The 18,787-nt window shown below is 42.7% G+C and overlaps 1 protein-coding gene across 3 annotated transcripts in view; it reads right to left on the reverse strand.

Annotated features, from left to right (window-relative positions):
* Positions 1-18,787, reverse strand: part of LOC128331637 (cytosolic phospholipase A2 gamma-like) — a 37,773-nt gene that overhangs the window by 7,173 nt on the left and 11,813 nt on the right. For all 3 annotated transcript variants that reach the window (XM_053265262.1, XM_053265263.1, XM_053265264.1), the window contains exons 2-12: positions 16,563-16,676; positions 14,965-15,081; positions 13,054-13,196; positions 10,889-11,087; positions 10,106-10,214; positions 8,209-8,349; positions 6,096-6,149; positions 5,040-5,099; positions 3,808-3,927; positions 3,326-3,451; positions 1,147-1,194 (exon numbers count right to left, since the gene is read on the reverse strand). In XM_053265262.1, coding sequence (XP_053121237.1) covers positions 1,147-1,194; positions 3,326-3,451; positions 3,808-3,927; positions 5,040-5,099; positions 6,096-6,149; positions 8,209-8,349; positions 10,106-10,214; positions 10,889-11,087; positions 13,054-13,196; positions 14,965-15,081; positions 16,563-16,607 — 1,162 coding nt within the window. In that variant the 5' untranslated portion in view covers positions 16,608-16,676. The remainder of the gene's footprint in view (positions 1-1,146; positions 1,195-3,325; positions 3,452-3,807; positions 3,928-5,039; positions 5,100-6,095; positions 6,150-8,208; positions 8,350-10,105; positions 10,215-10,888; positions 11,088-13,053; positions 13,197-14,964; positions 15,082-16,562; positions 16,677-18,787) is intronic.

The following is an 18,787-nucleotide window of genomic DNA, read 5'->3' on the forward strand; positions in this document are numbered from 1 at the left end:
TGGAGCAGTAGTTCGCAGCCTGGGGGCCTCCAGATGTTGCTGAACTACAATTCCCATCAGGCTCAGCTATAATGTATTGTGGCTGGGCCTGATGGGCATTGTGGTGCAGCAACCTCTGGAGGCTGCCAGGCTGGGAACCACTGTTCCAACCGCTCCAGTTAAGTGCCCAAAACAGATTCTTTTAATCAAAATAGATAACTGGTTTAGAACCAGTTATAGTCAGTGTTCCCTCTAACAGGGATTCCCAGATGTTGCTGACTACAACTCCCATAATCCCAAGTCAAAGGCCATTGCAGCTGGGTATACTGGGAGTTGTAGTCAACAATATGTTGGAATCCCTGTTAGAGGGAACACTATTATGGTGTCAACATTCATCATTGTGACAGATCCTGCCCTTTGTTGCACATTTTTTAATCTTAAAGGCTTTCCCCTGCCTTACAACCATCTTGGGCAGATCTTTACTATTCTGGTAATGCTATTCAAACACTCATTTGAATTTATCATACACCCTGGTACAGACCTGTTCACAAGTACAGTTATTCACGCATTATATACAGCAGAACACTTCCTATCTATACCATGCATTTTAGGGGCCTGTACCAGATTTCCTTTTAAAATGCATGTAGGTAGGTACAATCATTTACACAAATACGGTTATGAGTGTACAACATGGAGTACAAACACAACATTCATACAACGTGATGTCTGTACAAGGCTAGTGACTCTCTCAAGTGTACATTGTGGGTGGGATTCAGAAGTCCTCTTTCACATGTAGAACAGAACTCTAAATGGAAGATACTTGGAACCAGAGCATTGTATGAAAAAACTGAACTTGAATCCAAATATGTTCTCCGGCTTGCTTAGACAACAACCTACTTGGCACAAGCAGGAGAATTGTTATGGAGCTTTCATACAATCTCCTTTCAGCAACTCTTAAAAAAAATTGGGAAGACATTTGTGGAACTGCATTAGTGACCATTTTCCTGCTGCTTACTTTGGTTTTGATCCAACCTAATGAATCCTTGGCTAAACTGGGACTTGAATCCAGGAATCTCAGATCCAAATCCAGTTGTAAGTCTATCCACTAGAGGGCACTAGCTATAAAGAGACAGAAGAGCACTATGAATGTAATATTCAATTACTTGCCTTTATTTTTGGAATCCGGTTGAAGCTTCGTCTCAATTTCTTTTACTCCTTAAAAGAAAAGATGCAGTAAACTGACAGATAGACCTCAATTGAAAAGTCACAACTCCCTTCTTGAGAAGAAGAACATTTTAATGAATTTGTTTCCATTTAAAATGTCATCTTTTTTGTTTAAAGTTACACTGATATTTCATTTCTGTATTATTGGTCAGATTGATAGAAGATTCCAGTTAGACAGTGCTCTGAGTCACACAGCTCTCATCTGTTTTAACCAGTCATGGTACAATCCAAAGACTGAGGGCAGAAAGGACCATCACCCAAGACGCAGTCAAAGGAATGGCCACCCCAAACTTCTACAGAGCAGAAAGAGCTGTTGGAGATGGAGTTCCAGTGCATTGACCTTTTGCATCAACCATCCTGATGACCACTAAGGGCACTGGGAGTAGAGATAGTGAGTAAAGGTCTCCCTAGCTGTTCTACCCGTCTCTACTCTATGACCCCTGATTGGACTCTTCAGGTATTTCCTGTGAGAGTCAGATTCCCTTCCTTTCCTCTTAGAGAACAGATGGAAGTATCTCTCTCTCTCCCTATCTATTCGGTATGTAGTCTATAGGTTAGGATTGGGTCTTTCCTATCCAAAGGGTACTTCAATAAATACTTAGTATTTTCTTCTACAAGAATCGCCATGTTTCTTCTCTAAGTACCTGCAACAACTAAACTCTGCATTCTACTCTAACGGGAGTGGGTAGCTTCTTTAGCGCTTTGTTAAACCCCCAAATGGGGGTTTAAAACCCCACTTTACTGAGGGTAAAATTACAACCCCCAACAAGAGCAACTGAGGGACTGTGAAGCCCTCAGTTCCTGAATCGCACCAGATTTTAATAAAATTGCTTCAAGATACTGATTCCTCCTGTCATTTCCCCCAGATTCACAGCTTTCATTTAAAAAAAAAAAAAAAAAGCTAAGCTCTAGCCCTTGTAGAAGTGGAGTTATCGAGCAAAAGGTGTGGTCACTATTTTTCAAGTGTTTGGATTCTTTGGTGTATAATAACTTTTCTCAATGAATCTCTGTGAGGATTCATTACACACTTTCATTTCTTCTATTCATTCTGACTGACGTTTGGGCAGTGCCAACTGTCAACTGCCATGTGCCAACTAAATCCCCCCTCCCAACAGTGGGGTACTGTTCACTTTATCTTCTTGGAATTTTTTTCAAGTGTTTATGTTTAGGCTCTTTGATGTCTAATAACCTTTCCTCATAATGAATTCCCATGACACACCAAAGAGTCTATACACTTGAAAAATAGTGGCAGTTGGTAGTTGGCACTGTTAGCACAGTCCAATGACAGCCAAAATGAACAGAAGAAATGAAGGAATATAATAAATTCTGATAGGGATTAATTATGAGGGAACGTTATTAGACACTAAAGAATCTAAACACTTCAATATTCCTAAAAAATAAAATGAGTACCCCACTGTCTTGCAGGTGGGGGTGACAGTTGGCACATAGCAATTAGCAGATGGCACAGTCCAATGATAGTAAGAATGAACAGAAGAAATGAAGGTGTGCAATCAATCCTCTTACGGATTTATTAGCAGGAAAAGTTTGTATACAGCAAACAAACCAAAAACTTGAAAAATAATGATCACACATTTTGCTACATAATTCCACTTCTACAAGGGCTAAAGCTTAGCTTTAAAAAAAAAATGAGAAAGAAAGCTGGGGATCCATGTTAGGGTTAGGATAGGGTGACTTTGAAACCCCATTAATTCCTATGGAAGAAATATACAAAGCCATTAAAAACTAAAACAAACACACATTAAAAATCAAGCAAGTTCCCCACCTCCTTGAAATCTGGGTGGCCAGTGGAACCCATGGGGATCTACCCACCACCCAAATTTGGTGCCCCTAGGACCTTGTTAAGCAGGCTGAATTTATATTAATCCATCACATTCAAATTGAATCCAGGTTAATGGGGGATAGATTTGGACACAAAACAAATCAGGCATGATTTGATTTAGGCACAAATTGAATCAAAAAGACATATTTGTGCACATCCCTACTAGAGCATCAAGGACTAGAGAGATGATCAGACTACCAGATTCTTTTCTTCATGGAGGCCAGGCAATGTTGAGAAAGAGCTGCTGCTAGAAGGCAACAACAGCATCACTATGGTACTAACCTCCAAAATCGATGTCCAAAGCTTTACCTAGCATCATGCACTCTTTCTTCCTTTTTTCAGGATCTGAAGTAAGCCAGATCTGACGCATTCCTTTGAGGAGTCCATAGCTTTTGCTGCCACTGTGATCTACATGAAAGGCATCATGAATTAAGGCAGGACAAAAAGGGTAAGGCTTTGCCAACAGAAGCAAAAAAGAGTGAATAAGAAATAAAGGCAATGGCTGACATCCGGACTAATGAAGCGCCAGTGCAGCATTCCAGACTACAGGGAAATGTTCTCCCCTTCCTTTCACACATGCCTGTGCCACCCAAATATATGCCACTGAGCCACTGTTTCACATGCTTTCAACAGAGAGCAATAACTCCTGTTAGCTGTATTGGAACTTGCTCTACCGAAAGGTGTGATAGAAATGTTGTAAATAAAGCCTATAGGACCATCCTGCTTCCAGATGGACAGAAATCTTGGGTCCAAAGTTCACTTACCTTTCAAGATGCTTTCTAAATTGTCAAAAAGTTTCTCATCAATTTTCTCATCTGATGAACACAGCAGCAGCTCCAGAACTGCCTGATAGGCCCGTCCAATTATTCCAGTGTCTTGATCACCTTAGGAATGAAAAGCTGTTGAGAAGAGTGTTGCAAGTACTAACTAGCATCACAGAGAGATAAGACATTCATGGGTTTGCAAGCCCTTTTACTAGTAACAGATGAAAAATGCTTTTGTGTGACTGCCCTACAGAGTAGCAGGGATAGAGTCCTTTGTTCATGTACAAACAAGGCCTGGCTAAGTTACTTCCTCAAGATTCTCAGGCAATATGAAGTGGCTTTTGTAGAGGGCTGGAGAGGGGGGGAAAAGTTGACTAAAACATTGGCAAGTGTTCTCAGGACAGTGATAGCAGCCATGCTACCATGCTTAACATCCTCTCTATTGCTTTCCCTCTAAACTGATGAGCCTGCACGATTCTGCCACAAAGTTCCTGAGATCCACACATAAGGCAGACTCTTCCAGCTAAGTAAAAAGTAAAGTCTGCCGTCAAGTCAATTTCGACTCCTCCCAAAGAAAACCACAGGGCTCTGTGGTCACCAGAATACAGGAGAGGTTTACCATTGCTTCCTTCCGTGCAATATGAGATGATGCCTTTCAGCATCTTCCTATATCGCTGCTGCCCGATATAGTACCAGCAGGGATTTGAACCGGTAACCTTCTGCATGTTAGTCAAGCATTTCCTCGCTGCACCACTTAAGATGTTTCAGCTAAGTACCTAGCACAGTTTAGAGATATCTAAACAAGATGGGTATTCATACACTATACAGTGCTTCTAATTTGGCATGTAGTATATCCTATATGTTTGGGTCTGTAAAGGCGAGAGGAACTTAATGATAGCAGTTCCAGCAGTGCTTGAGAAGATGTTGGGCCTGTTAGATAATGGCTCTCTGAGGCATAATCCAAAGTTCAACCTGACATCTCGAGATACAAGTGAACCATAGACCCCTGCTCTGCACCACTTTAGCCCATGGGTCTATTAAGAATACATTCATACTGACTAGCCTTGGGACCTATCCGAATGTACAAGAGAGAAAAGGGCATGATGACCACACAGCTAGCCCAGATAAATCTTCCGGATTGTCTAAGAATTTAAGGTTTGATCAGAGCGCCAAAGAAAGAAAAGAAGCTTGGAGAGGAGACAGAGATCATAAAGCCTGTTGTAATAACTTACTGGACTCTGTTGAACTGTCAGGCTTTTGACTGTCATCTTTTGGGAAATCCACTAAAGCACCTTGAAAGGTAAAATGCATACGTTCATATACTTGAGGAACTACTTCCATCACAGCCATCTAGTCAGTGTGTTCATTTCTCCCCTTTGGCTTTGCCCAGACCAACGTCATTGCCAAAATGCCGTCACCACTTACAAGCCGCCAGCACCAAGGTTATCCTTCCATTTACTTTCCCTTTGCTCTGCATTTACCAGTGTTTTCTTAATTATGTTACGGGAAGTGTTGTGTGCACTTGGGTAAAGAGTTGTATATAGTTTTCATTCAACACCACATGATTCTCTATACAGTGTATGATTTCTGAAACAGCTGAAATAGTTTGAAATCCTGATGGAAAGATAACCTGAGAGCCTGTGGGCAAGCAGGAAGTACTGGAAGACTCAGAGGCTGTTCTCTCATACAGCCAAGACCGCCAACATGGCCGCCGGGTGAAGGTTGAAAACCAGCCGAAGAGCTCCCAAACTGCATGAGGGGGTGATTTTTAGAAGGCCAGCAGGGTGAGGGGGAACTGCAGCAGACACCCCCCCACCCCAGCAGCTCCAGGAACTCTGAGGGGAGTAAAAGGTAAAAAACCTCTTAAATTCTTTCTTAAGAATTTAAAGATTGCAAAACCACAGAACTTCGTGAGGTGTGTGTGTTCCCCATCTGGGTCTGGACTGAACCAGGGGAGGGGTTAGTCCGACCATGAACTATCAAACCCCCGAACCAAACCGGTTCGCACATCACTCGCGCCCTGCTAGAATGGAAACATGTTTGCATGCTTAACAACATGTTTCTGGTCTACACATCATTCATCGGGATGTCAGTCAGCAGCTTTAAGCATGGGGGGAGTTATGTTTTTTTAGGGGGCCACAGTATCAAACCATTTGAGAACCCTTGCCTTTGGGTCTATGGTGAACAAGAATAGCTTGTTCAGTCATACGACTGGTTCTTCTGGAGTAATGGGCTCCTATCAGACTCACATGGTCTCCAATCCTAGCTCTGACCACAGAAAGCCATACCTGACATCGTCTTAATAACTTCCTTCTCACTTCCAAGGGCACTTCCCCATAAACCTGGAAATAAGGAAGAAATGGCATTAGTAGTAGGGATGTGCACAGATCAATTTTTTAAAAAAGATTTGTACCCAAATCGAATCACCCTGGATTTGTTTGGGGTCTGACTCTGCCCCCACATATCACCCCAGATTCAATTTGTACCCAAATTTTCTGAATCCAAATCTATTCAGGACAAAAAAGGGTTTCGAGAGGCATAAGAGTGGGGTGGGTAGTAGTGCCCAATGGATGGAAGCTACCACCCAGATTTCAAATAAATTGGTGAAAGGGGTGATTTTTAAAAAAATTGAATTGTGTATCTTTAAGCTTTGACACCATAAAGAATAATGGGGATTTCAGCAGTTCCATAACTCCACTTGGGAGGCACCAGGATGGCCCAGAGCGGGCTGTTGTATAGTGAACATAGGGTGCCAACCACCCACAAGCCCATGTGGCGTTGGGTTTTGTTGTTCTCAATGTCCGAGGTGTTTTGAGAGATTCTCTGGTAGGAAATGAGAGATTTTGAGGATGGTTGGCACCCTATGTGTACTACACCACAACCCACTTTGGGTGAAGTTATGGGTCTGCTGAAATCCTCATTATTCCCTGGGGGGGGAAGGTTTAAATCGCAAACTTCAAAAAATTGTTAAAGATCACCCCCATGCCCAATTTCTTTGAAATTTGGGTGGTAGCTTCCACCCATTGGGCACTACCACCCAACCCACCTTGGCCACAAAATGAAGGTCTGAATCCCTAAACTTTTTCAGGTCAAAATCTGGGTGATTTGCTTTGTACCTGAATCTGGGCAATTGAGCACAGGGGCAATTTATTCTGTCTACAATCACCCGAATCAGCCAGATTTGGGTGCAAATCATTTTGTACCCAAATCAATTTGTACATCCCTAATTAGAAGTCCCGTGTTTCATTGATGTCAACAAGAGGCCCAAATTAGTTTTTTAAAGGTTAGATTTTTCACCATGTCCACCTAAGATGGCCCCATCAACACCGAAAGGAGGAAGGTGCAGCCCCACGTCTCATACATGTACACCATCCTTTCCCTGGACACCAGTTTAACCCCTGCTAACAGGGGAAAGGGGGACCTTTCTTCCTCCCCCCCAAGAATTTTTGCTTTTATTAGTAATAGAAATAGAACAGGTTACATCTCTGAGATCGACATAGTCATACATGAATAAGAGCAATTACTTATCCACAGCTAAGAAAACAAGAAGAAAACACAGTAATAATATTTAAGTATACTTTAATGAGTAAAGATAATCTGTTAGAAGAAGAGAGTAGATCTAAAAAATAAATCTAATCGTCAGAGAAAAAATAAAATTTAAACCTCTCACAGAACACTCCCCTGGACTTAATCAAACAATTCAGAACAAGACCAATCAATGAAGAAAATGAAAATGAAAACACTAGTTCTGCCATTACAGAAAAAGTGTATGTATTGTAAACACAATACCACATATCCACCAATATTCTATAATCAAAATTCCCATCTCATCCCATACAAGTGTACAAAATGCCATAATAAAGTAAATGGCAGAAATCAGTTAAACCGTCAATAGTCCTCCTCTTCATTTAACAAAAAACTGGAGAGATAAATAGAAAGAAGAGAAACTGGCTCTATTCACCCCAGCAGCGTCCTCCAGCAGCTGTTGCTGGTGTCTACCTTGTGGTTTGTTTGTTCTGACTGAACCTTTGAAGCAGGAAACTACCTTCTCCTTCTACGTCACTTTGTAAACTTTTTGATGAAAGGCAGTTTTAGTTTTTCATGTAAATGTATTGTACTATTTGGTCAAAGACCGTAAATAAATAAATACAATAATTGTGTAGTAACGCAAGTTTTTTTTAATTGACAAAGGTTATCGGCTATAACCAGTCCTCCTGCATAGCATATAAAGAGCGGCTGTTTCATAACTTCTTTGGTTTACATTTATATTTAAGTGTTGATTAGTACTTGGCTACACACCCTTCTTCATCATTCCTATCAGTTGATCATGCCAACAGAAAATAGTTCGGGAATTTGGCATTCTGAGAATGGCAGACTTGGGAAGCAATTTGGATGGTGTACCTTGCAGATAGCAGATGTTTTTCCCCTTCTTTTTTTCATATAGTTGCCCTTTCTCAAATACGCTCCCAAAGTGTTTGATGTCAACATACGCCCCCAGACCAGGAACCCCAGCTTCATGAGGGGTAAATTCAAACCAGGTGCCTAGAGAAAATAAATGGGGAAAATAAATGAAGACTGAGAATAAAAGAACTAAGTGTTATGTAAACTGAACATTCAGGAGACAGACTGCCACCAAATATTCCTTACAGCAGAATTCAAAGTGAATTTAGAGGGAATTTCCCCTGGAAGGGATTGGCTTCACACATCAGCAGAACTGCTACCACATTAATGTTTACACAATGTGTAGAAAAACCACTTATTTATAGGGATGTGGGAACCAGCTCAAACTCAAACTCAAGCTGGTTTGCCATCAGACCTGGCCTGCTTGAGGGCTCACCCCCAGCTTGCCCTCTATCCAAAACACCAACACCCACCCCACAGCCGGTCTGGGAGTTCCAGCAACAACAACTTTTAAGAACTCACTGCCTCCAGGGTGTGCTGCTACAGCCACAGAAAGATCTCTGGCAGTTCTCCCTCCCCCCATCGGCCTCCAATCAGTCCATTTTGGGCCTCTTTGCACTGGCAGTGGCCATTTTGGAGGCCACCACAGATACACACTGGCCATCTGCACGACCTGCAGTCATGGCAGTGCTCCTTAGAGGTGTTGCTCCATGGAGACAGTGAGTTTCATTTTAAAAAAACATGTGTTTTTGTTAGAACTCCCAGTCTGGATCAAATTCCTGCTGAACTAAAGTGTCTGTTCGGCGGGGAGGGGGGTGGGGGGGGACCAAACATGCCCAGTTCCTTTGGCGTCTGATTCGGACTTGAACCAAACTGGGCATACCGGTTTCATGCACAGCCCTACTTACCCATGCTGTCATTCCACAATGTGGCAAGGTGGGTTTACTTTCACAGCTTCTCTCCTTGTTAGCCAGAGAAATAAAAAATGCAATCTCATGCCACATTTTTTTCCATGACAGTAAAATAGGGGAACACATCTACTCGGAGTTACTTAATGCCTCGCACATTCTCAAAGATAAAATTTCTACTAAGTGAAGTGTGATATTTCTTCTTTGATTTATTTTCTTTAGTTAACCCAATATAATTTGAAGATATTGGCAGCATGTCACCTTCAAATCTGTGGCAATGAGTTCAGGTTCTTTGGAAAGAGATACTTATGTAACCTAATACTGAGTGCCTTCCAGAAGTATTGCAATAGGTTTTTATGTAAACTGGCTTTGATAACTAAGGTAGGTTATAATGAGGCAAGATGCAAGTAAGATGACTGCAGATCAGGTTTTAATTAATATACTGTTATCTGTCCTAATCCCTTGAAATAGACTATAAATTAAAATCCATTAATTCATTAAACAAACATTAAAATGCAATCCAGTTGTTGTGTTGTCATCTCAGACCTAGCTCTTAAATTTTTTAATTTATTTATTTATTTTATTTTATTTTTTGCAATTCAGACTAAAAATCTGGGATCCAACTATAATAGCATTATTTGAATAGGCCCCCTATGTTTACAGCTCTGTTTGCAGGCAAGAGGGAGTACATGAGGAGCAGAAGTTCTCTAGAGATTTAGATCAAGTCTAGAAATACTAGGTGTGGGAGCCTTACCTACAACTTTGTTTTGGTAGGGATACAAATACAATGAATATTTATATACCATACCACATTTCAGCTAGGGATCCCAAAGTGGCCCACATAGATATAAGTAAATGGAGTTCTTCTATGTCCCCAAAGGGCTCACAATCTAAACAAGACACATAAGACATGCACCAGCAACAGCCACTGGAAGGATGCTGTGCTGATTTTAAGAAAGAGTGGGGGGGTCTGCATGAAGTGCAATCACCTCTGTTTTGTTTCAGATACGTTTTCTTGTCCACAGCTGCATAGATAGGATAAGGATTTTTCCCAGTCTCACAAGATCTCCTGTGTGCAGACAGTTCAGACTCATCGAACTGAAAAAGACATGGATTTAATTCAGTCTATCAAATCTGTTTGCAACCCACATGTGGCAGCCGGTTTTAAGAAAGGGTTTTCACCTTGTGTCTCAAAACCACTTCTGTCTACCCACAGGCAGCCCCATCATATTTTTTATGAAGGTGTGGTTTTTAAAAGTTGCTCAACTCAGCTTAGTGATAAGGATATTGTTAAGTTCTTCTCTTGTCAGCACTTGCAATGGAATGAACTGTTCCAGACCTCCCCTGTTCCCCAACAGACTGAATTTTATAAGCTATGGAGATATCTACGATTTGGGCATTCCATGTACATATCTTTAAATCAGAATTTAAGAAGGTGTACTTTGCAATGTATAGTTACACCAGATGTTGGGGTGAGAAACACATCACAAGATAAAGGTGTGGTGTTTTGGTGACCACCACCCCCTAACACACACACACACAGACAGGAATTTTTAGCATACAAAATCTGAATAGAAAATCCAGATGGAAAATGAGAGCTCCATCCATCCTTGCTTTGGATGGGTCTCTCATGGAGTGCGTAACATTTGAGGGATCATAGCAGAATCTCAGGGGGATGTTATTGTCAGAGTTGCTTAAGAACAGCAGAAATCTCTACACACTTTCAGGTTTTTTTACATGGGGCTTTGGGCATGACTAATTTATTTACCCACCTCCTTTAGCAGCTTGTGCACAATAAAATAGGACCAGAAATCAGTCAGTGAATAAAGTTCATCTTTTGAAGCCTCAATAACAGCTCTTTTGGCCATCTTCAGATCTATTTTGCTATTGGCAAGTTTTTCACACTGATGTTTTTCCAGTAACTCTATCTTTTGCACCCAGTCTTCAGTTCTGTAGAGAGCTGATAGGCACCTTTGAACAAAAAAAGTCATCTATCATATTTTTATACTGCCTGATATGTACATATCTAGGAGGTGTACAAGATTTAACACATTAAAGATCACAGATTAAAATACACAAGACACAAAAATAGTATAAAACAGTTATTAAAACAAATTATTAAAATTCATTCAAATTAAAAGCTTGCAAGAACTGGAGAGTTTTGAGGGTCTTCCTGAAAACAAACAGAGATGCTCTTATTTCAGCCCTGGGGCAGCCACAGAGAAAGCCTGGTTCTGAGACGCCACCAGATGAGCTGGTGGCAACTGTAACTGGACCTCTCCAGAAGATCCTAAGAGGCAGCAGGGTTAATGGCAAGGGAGATGCTCTCTTAAATAGCCTGGACCCAATACATTAAGGGCTTTATAGGTAATAACCAGCACCTTATATTTCACCCAGAAACATATTGGCAGCCAGTGCAGTTCTTTCAAAACTGATGTTATGTGGTACCTTTGTGGTGTTCCAGAAACAAATGTGGCTGCCACATACTGTGCCTATTGTAGTTTCCAGACGATGAATAAAGACAGCCCCACCTAGAGCACGTTACAGTAGTCAGGTCTGGAGGTTACCAACATATGTACCACTGTTTTAAGGTCATTTACCTCTAGAAATGGATGTAGCTTGTGTATCAGCCGAAGCTGATAAAAAGTGCTCCTGGCCACTGCCTCAACTTGAGAAACCATGGAGAGCTTTGGCTCCACCAAAATGGTGGAGGGGAGGGGGAAGAATGTTTGACAGGATTTCGACCAAAATCCTAATGGGGAACTTACTAATTTGTTTGTAGGACTTGGAAACCAAAAGCCTTAACTCTGTGATACAATTCTAACACCGATCCTTTTTAGTTTCAGCTTGGTGTTCCCAGGAACATACACTTTACTAAGTTGCATGAAACTACAGAAGACGTCACGAGGCAGTCAACCAAGAATAAAAATCCCAAGTCCACAATAATGCAACCCTTTTCCCAGGGACATCCTGGAAAGGCTCCTTTGCCACACCTCAGCATCTTAATGAAACACTAAACATTTTGTGAGCCTGATTGGATATTGGATGAGACCCCTCAATGGGTGGAGTTTGTGAGCTATTGCAGCTTCAAACACTCATTTGGTGTTTGAAAGGCAACCCCTCCCCCGCCACAACACCACAACCTAGGAGTGTGGTGTAGGTTTTGGCTGATTGCCCTTTTGCAGGGGGCCAGGTTGATATTGGCCTCTGTTTAATTGACTGGTGATGGGAGTCTTTTTTGCCCACCTCACACACTGCTCAATAGTTAGGTTCTTTTCTTGGTCACAACCTCAAATACAGAGCAGCAATAGGGAATTTAGGATAGCAACTGGCAAGTACCTTATGGCATGTGTTTGGCATGAGGAGGTAGTCCATGAATATTGAGGTCCTTCTGAACTGAAAATCACTACAATTACACAGTGAGGTCATTCACACAATTAGAAGCTGGATTCTATCCAGATTTGGGAGCTGTGTACACTTCCAATTTTTGGTTGTGTGGAAGGAAGGTAAGAGGATAACCTGGGTAGCTTTTCTTCCTACCTTGCTTACACACAACCAAATATTGGGAGCATACACAGCTCCCAAATCTGGGCAGAACCGAGCTTTTGATTGTGTGAGTGGCCTCAGGATTTTCTGCAGACAATAGCTAGTGGTACTATCGAGAATCAGCCACTGTAGTTCAACAGAGCTTCCATATACAGAGGCAGTATACCTCTAATTACAGGGTACCAGGGACAAATAAGTGGGAATATACATAATCTTCATGCCATCTTTATAAAAGGTTTTCCAGAGACATTTCACTACTGGAAACAGAATACTGTGAAAGATCCACTATTGTTTTGATCCAGCCTTTACTTGGTCTGGCCTAATAAGCAGGGATTCCATGTTCTTACCGAACATTTCTCCCGTTTTCTCACCTTCAGTACTATATACCTACCAGGTGGAACCTGACACCCCAGCCAAGTACATTATACAGTCCAAAAATTGGTATTTCTTCAGCTCTGCTAGTGTCCCATAAAGAGCAATCATGGCCCGCAGAGCTCCTCCTGATCCAAGGACAGTAATATTGGGAATTTGGTCCTGATGAAGAGAAAATAACGTATTCAGCTATTATTCTCTGAATATCCCAATTATATCTGGCATTGCCTTATGTCAATTATTTATTTATTTATTTGATTTTTATACCGCCCTTCCAAAATGGCTCAGGGCGGTTTACAATTAAAACAAACCATTAAAACAGTAAAGAGCTAGAACAAAAATTAAACAGAACATACCAACAACTAACAATTTAAAAACATTTTAACACAACTAAATTGCATTAATTATAAACCGTGAAACTGGGTTAAAATATTAAAACCGATTTAAAAACCCTGGAAAGCCAGGCCAAACAAATACGTTTTAAGGACTCTCCTGAAGGCTAATAGAGAATTCAGATTACGGATTTCTGCAGGGAGCGCATTGCACAGCCCTGGAGGAGCAATAGACAAGGCCCACCTCTGAGTCACCACCAAACGAGCTGGTGGTAACTGGAGATGAACCTCCTCAGTTGACCTTAATGTGTGGTGGGGATCATGCAGGAGATAATAAATATAATTATAACTGGATTTGAACACTTGCATTTTAGACATTTTGCTGTTTGACAGTATTTGATAGCAGATATGCAGTATATTAGCCAATGACCGGCATGCAATGGTATTTACAGCTTATGAAATACATATTTGAAAAAACAAAAAGAAATGGCAATCAATGTTTCCTCTAACAGGGATTCCCAGATGTTGACTACAACTCCCATTATCCCCAAGCATAAGCCATTGCAGCTGGGGATTCTGGGAGTTGTAGTCAACATCATCTGGGAATCCCTGTTAGAGGGAGGACTGATGGCAATGCAGAGTGCCAAAAATTCATGATCAAAGTTTGAATGTCAAATTACGGATTTGAAATATGACATGTACCATTTGCAAGTTTGACAATATTTGAGATTTTAAAAAAACAACACTACAGCTCTAGTATAATTGCCTTATATAAGCACATATTAAGTCCCATAATATCCCTGTGCAAAGTATGTACAGGTGAAGTGATGAAGGGATGGGTGGGATAGTTACTGTCACACACAAACAGGACATCCATGTATTTCAGGTCTCATTTCCACAGGTGTTAATGCACATACACCCAATGCACATACCCTGCCCATTCACCCATGCACATACCCAATGCAGGTGCTGCCCATACACCCATATGCACATACACCCAATGCTGCTCCTTGTGCCATCTTCAGACAGAATATTAGAGTATGTAGTTCCCAACTTATATGGTGCATAGTGCATGTGGAGTCTGGGAATCTCCACATGCAACCCCATCCTTCCCCTTCTCCACAGATCCAGCTGTAGGACATTTTGAACATCTGCAGGAGACCAATATCCTTTCCAGAGAACTGGCAAGTTTGTGGCCTCTTTTTGGATATGAAGAAGGCAGGGGTGGCCCTTCTATTAGGCAAGGTGAGGCAGTCACTTCAGGCAGCCGATTTTTGGGACACTAGTGAGGCAGAAAGATGCCCCCACTTTAAAGAAGGAAAAGCAGGCATGTGCAAGGGCTTGCAGCATTAGGCACCCTGCTTCAAGCACACAGAGTTCTTTAGCCACCACTGGAAAGAGGCCTCATGGAATGCCCTGGTGAAGCTTTCTGGTAAGGTTTGTAACTGCTTTCTAGAGCAGGGGTAGACAACCTTTGCCAGCTGTTGAACAGCTGTTGAGTTTATTGTGGCTGGGGTGACAGGAGTTGTAGTTCAACCGCTAGAGTGGCAAAGGTTGCCTAGCCCTGTTCTAGGGTAACAAAATCAATGAAATCCTACCGTATCGCACTGAATCCCAAGCTTGGCAAGGCCTTTCTTCACCTCTTGCTTTCTAGAAGCAATAGCCACTTTTTCGCCATCCGAGAGGGATTTAGAGATCCGGACTTTGGCTCTTTCCTGGTAAAAGAGAAAATGGATATGGCAAAATATGCTCTGTCTCACCCCAACAAGCTTGATCCCATACTGTTCACACAACCAAAAACAAGTACTGCCCTACTGAGCTTTCATACCCAGTATTTATTTACTTACTTAATATACCACCCTTCCAAAAATGACTCATGGCAGTTTACAACAAAACAATTAAAATCAAAACTAAATCAATTAAACAATTAAAATCATTTTAACATTTAAAACCAAGATCAAGAAATTTAAAACGATACATCTAATTGAGTGAATAAATGTGTCTTCAGTGCCTTTTTAAAAGTTGCCAGAGATGGGGAGGCTCCGATTTCAACAGGGAATGCATTCCAAAGTCCAGGGGGAGCAATGGAGAAGGCCCATTCCCAAGTAACCGCCAGACAAGTTGGTGGCAACCGAGATGAACCTCTCCAGATGAAGGTAACAGGTGTTGGGGCACATGGTGAAGACGATGTTCTCTTAAATACCCAGGGCCTAAGCTGTTTAGGGCTTTATAGGTAATAGCCAGCACCTTGTTATTTGACCAAGGTAGGAGGAAAAGCTGTCCTATCAAGTTGCTGTCTCTCACACAATCACTTCTCCCTCCTCCTACCTAGTTGTTTGCTCTCACTAGTGTTGGATTAACAGAGAGCTAGGAACATAGGAAGCTGCCATATAACGAGTCAGACCATTGGTCTATCTAGCTCAGTATTTTCTTCACAGACTGGCAGTGGCTTCTCCAAGGTTGCTTTCTCAGCCCTATCTTGGAGAAGCCAGGGAGGGAACTGGGAACCTTCTGCTCTTCCCAGAGCGGCTCCATCCCCTGAGGGGAATCTCTTACTGTGCTCACACTTCTAGTCTCCCTTTCATATGCAACCTGGACAGACCCTGCTTAGCTAAGGGGACAAGTCATGCAGTTGCAGAATCTCCAGAATCCCCTCCTCCCATGGGCCTTTCTGCTGTGCAGCCCATTTTCAGCCTTCCTACTCCATGTGTAGAGGAAGGCCGAGAACACTGTACGGCAGAGAGGTCTGTGCAGTCCCTTGGGAGAAAGGGAGCTGGGAGGAGCTCACCACCCCTCCACCATCCTGCCACGCAGCAGTCTTTTTGAAGGTACAAGGAGGAACTCTCCCCTCCTCACCCCCACCCACCCCCCCTCCTGCAGCCACTGTGCCCCAACTTGCTGCCAGTAGCAGTGTTCTATAGAGGGCAAAATGGGGAAACGTTCCCGTTGCCAACCCTCCCCACAGCCACTGATGCCACCATGCAGCCTGATCACATGTGGTTTGTTTAGCAGATGAAGTATTATCTAAACCAGCCCATACACATGTATACAGACCCCTGCACACTCTTACACTGTCATGTCTGAACAGGTAAACTGTATGCATATCAGGTACAGGAGAAGTGTGGAAGAGAAAACCTGCATTCTTAGCAGATGCCCATTGGCAGATGTGTTGCCTTTTGACCAAGGAATAGCTTACCTTCTCAGCCATTGCTGGTGACAGCTGGTGTCCAATGTGGGCCATCTCTCCTTCCTGGCTTTCTTATGGGCAGTTCAGTGAAATCACACTCGGAGCCAAAGAGCAGGAGATTCCCTGAGATGGTAGAAAGTAAGGTTTTTGAAAAGCAGTAACTTCCTGTTCACCTTCTCCTTTGCTTTTGTTCATTTCAGGGCAGTGAGGCCCTGCTGGGAAAGGATACATTTCCCAGCACTGAATGCCTCAAGCGCAAGGAACGGTAGGTAATAAGATCCATTCAACATTCAATCAATCAGTCTTTATTACGATCAAGGACCAGCATAAATTATAAGGGTGAATATATGTTAAAGTGAGAGTAGATAAAAAGTGATTACATATAAGATGGAACATATTAATACTAAAAGGACTAAAAATAGTAGCTAATACACCAAAAGCATGAGGGCATAAATGCTTGAGAAATAGTGAAAGTCATAAAAATGCATGAAAGGCAGGCATAAAAATGGATGCAGAAAAGTTAAAATTCATGAGAAGACAGAAAAATATAAAATCCTGAGTAATAAAACTGGAAAGAAGCCAAATTGAGGTTATAAGGAACAATAAAAAGGGAGGTGTGTGAGCAACAGCAGGGCCTGCCTCTTTAACATTTGATTTACTAGTGCTGCTTAGGGATGTGAGAACAGGTTCGATGTTCAATGTGTTTGACGTTAAACCGGTCTGGTTCAAATGTTCAGGGTCGAACCAAACCATCCTCTTTTTGGTCTGACCCTGGACACCCCCCCACAACTGTTCAGGGGCTCATGGACTTAACAAAAAATTACCTTACCCCCTTTGGGGGAGTTGTTGGAGGTGGCAGGTCCACGGCCGTTACTACTCCCTCCGCCCACCTCCCTTGCAGCCCAAACTGGCCCATTTGGCCTACTCTTTGGCCCATTTGGGACTTCCCCTCCAGCACAGCAGTCATTTTGGAGCCTGCCACACCTGTGCAATTGGCCTCTATATGGCCTGGGTCATGCTGGAGGGAGAAGGCCCCCAACGGGCTTAAGAGCTGGCCAAATGGGCCAGTTTGGGCTGCAAGGGAGGACAGTGGGGGTAGAGGGAACCTCCACAGACCCCTGCCACAGCCAACTCCTCCCATGAAGGGGGTAAAAAAAGGTTTGTGAACCCCCCGGACTGAACCAGGGGGGTTCGAAGGAGATCCGGAACGAACTGGCCAGCCAGTTCCATGCACAGCCCTAACCCTAGAGTCTTGTTTATTTAATGCACTGTCCAGCAGCTGGGGCCCAGATCCCAGTTTTGCTGGCATCTCTGATATGTAACACTATAGCTTGCTGGATCGATTGGTTTTGAGGAGACTCCGATTAGGATGGAAGCATTTCCAGAATGGGTGCCAGCCCAGGAATCCTGTGGAAATAGCACCACACTGGGACATGTCCAGGCAAAGGTAGCTCAGGGGCAGGGCAAATGGCCCCTCAGACAAGCCACCCCCCCCCCCAATTTCTGTTTCAGAGATCTAACATGTGAGGCATAGCTCACTCATCCAGAACTGAGTGTTGCCCCTTCTGCCCCCCCCCCTTCATTTTTTCTTCTAGTGCCACTACTAGTGCCAGGTCATGCTGTATCTTCCTCATATGACAATAAGCTTCTAAACAACAACAACAAAAAGTCATGTTATCTCTGTAGTCTATGTATCTCTCTGTAGTCTATAGCTAGCAATTATGTAGAAACAAGGAGTAACAGCCACAGTGCAACCAAGGAACAATCTGATGGCCTCAAGCACAGAAGTGAGGCCTCCAGCACTGAGCCCTCATTCAATATCCTCCTAGGTTTCATGACAATAAATAAGGATACTGGTATGCACGAATGGGAGGGAGGGAGGAACAGAGTCCCTTCACCCAGAGACATGGCCAGTAGCAGTGCTAGTACTGTTAGAGATGGAGTTCTAGTGTATCGATGTTTTGCACCAACTATCCTAACGACCACTAGGGGCATTGGGAGTAGGGTAGTTAGTGAGGGTCTCCTTACCTGTCCCTGCTTTACCTCTACTCTATGACCCCTGCCTTGACTTCTCAGGTGTTTCCTGTGGAAAGCGAGTCCTCTTCCTTGCCTCTTGGAGAGTAGATGGAAACATCTCTCCACCTATCCATTATTAGGGTTGTGCGTTTTGTATTTTTTCTGTTTCGATTTGTACCAAATCCAAATCAACCCCATTTTGTATTTTGTCTGAAATT

Source organism: Hemicordylus capensis, chromosome 6 (assembly GCF_027244095.1).
Source record: "Hemicordylus capensis ecotype Gifberg chromosome 6, rHemCap1.1.pri, whole genome shotgun sequence".
NCBI lineage: Eukaryota > Metazoa > Chordata > Lepidosauria > Squamata > Cordylidae > Hemicordylus > Hemicordylus capensis.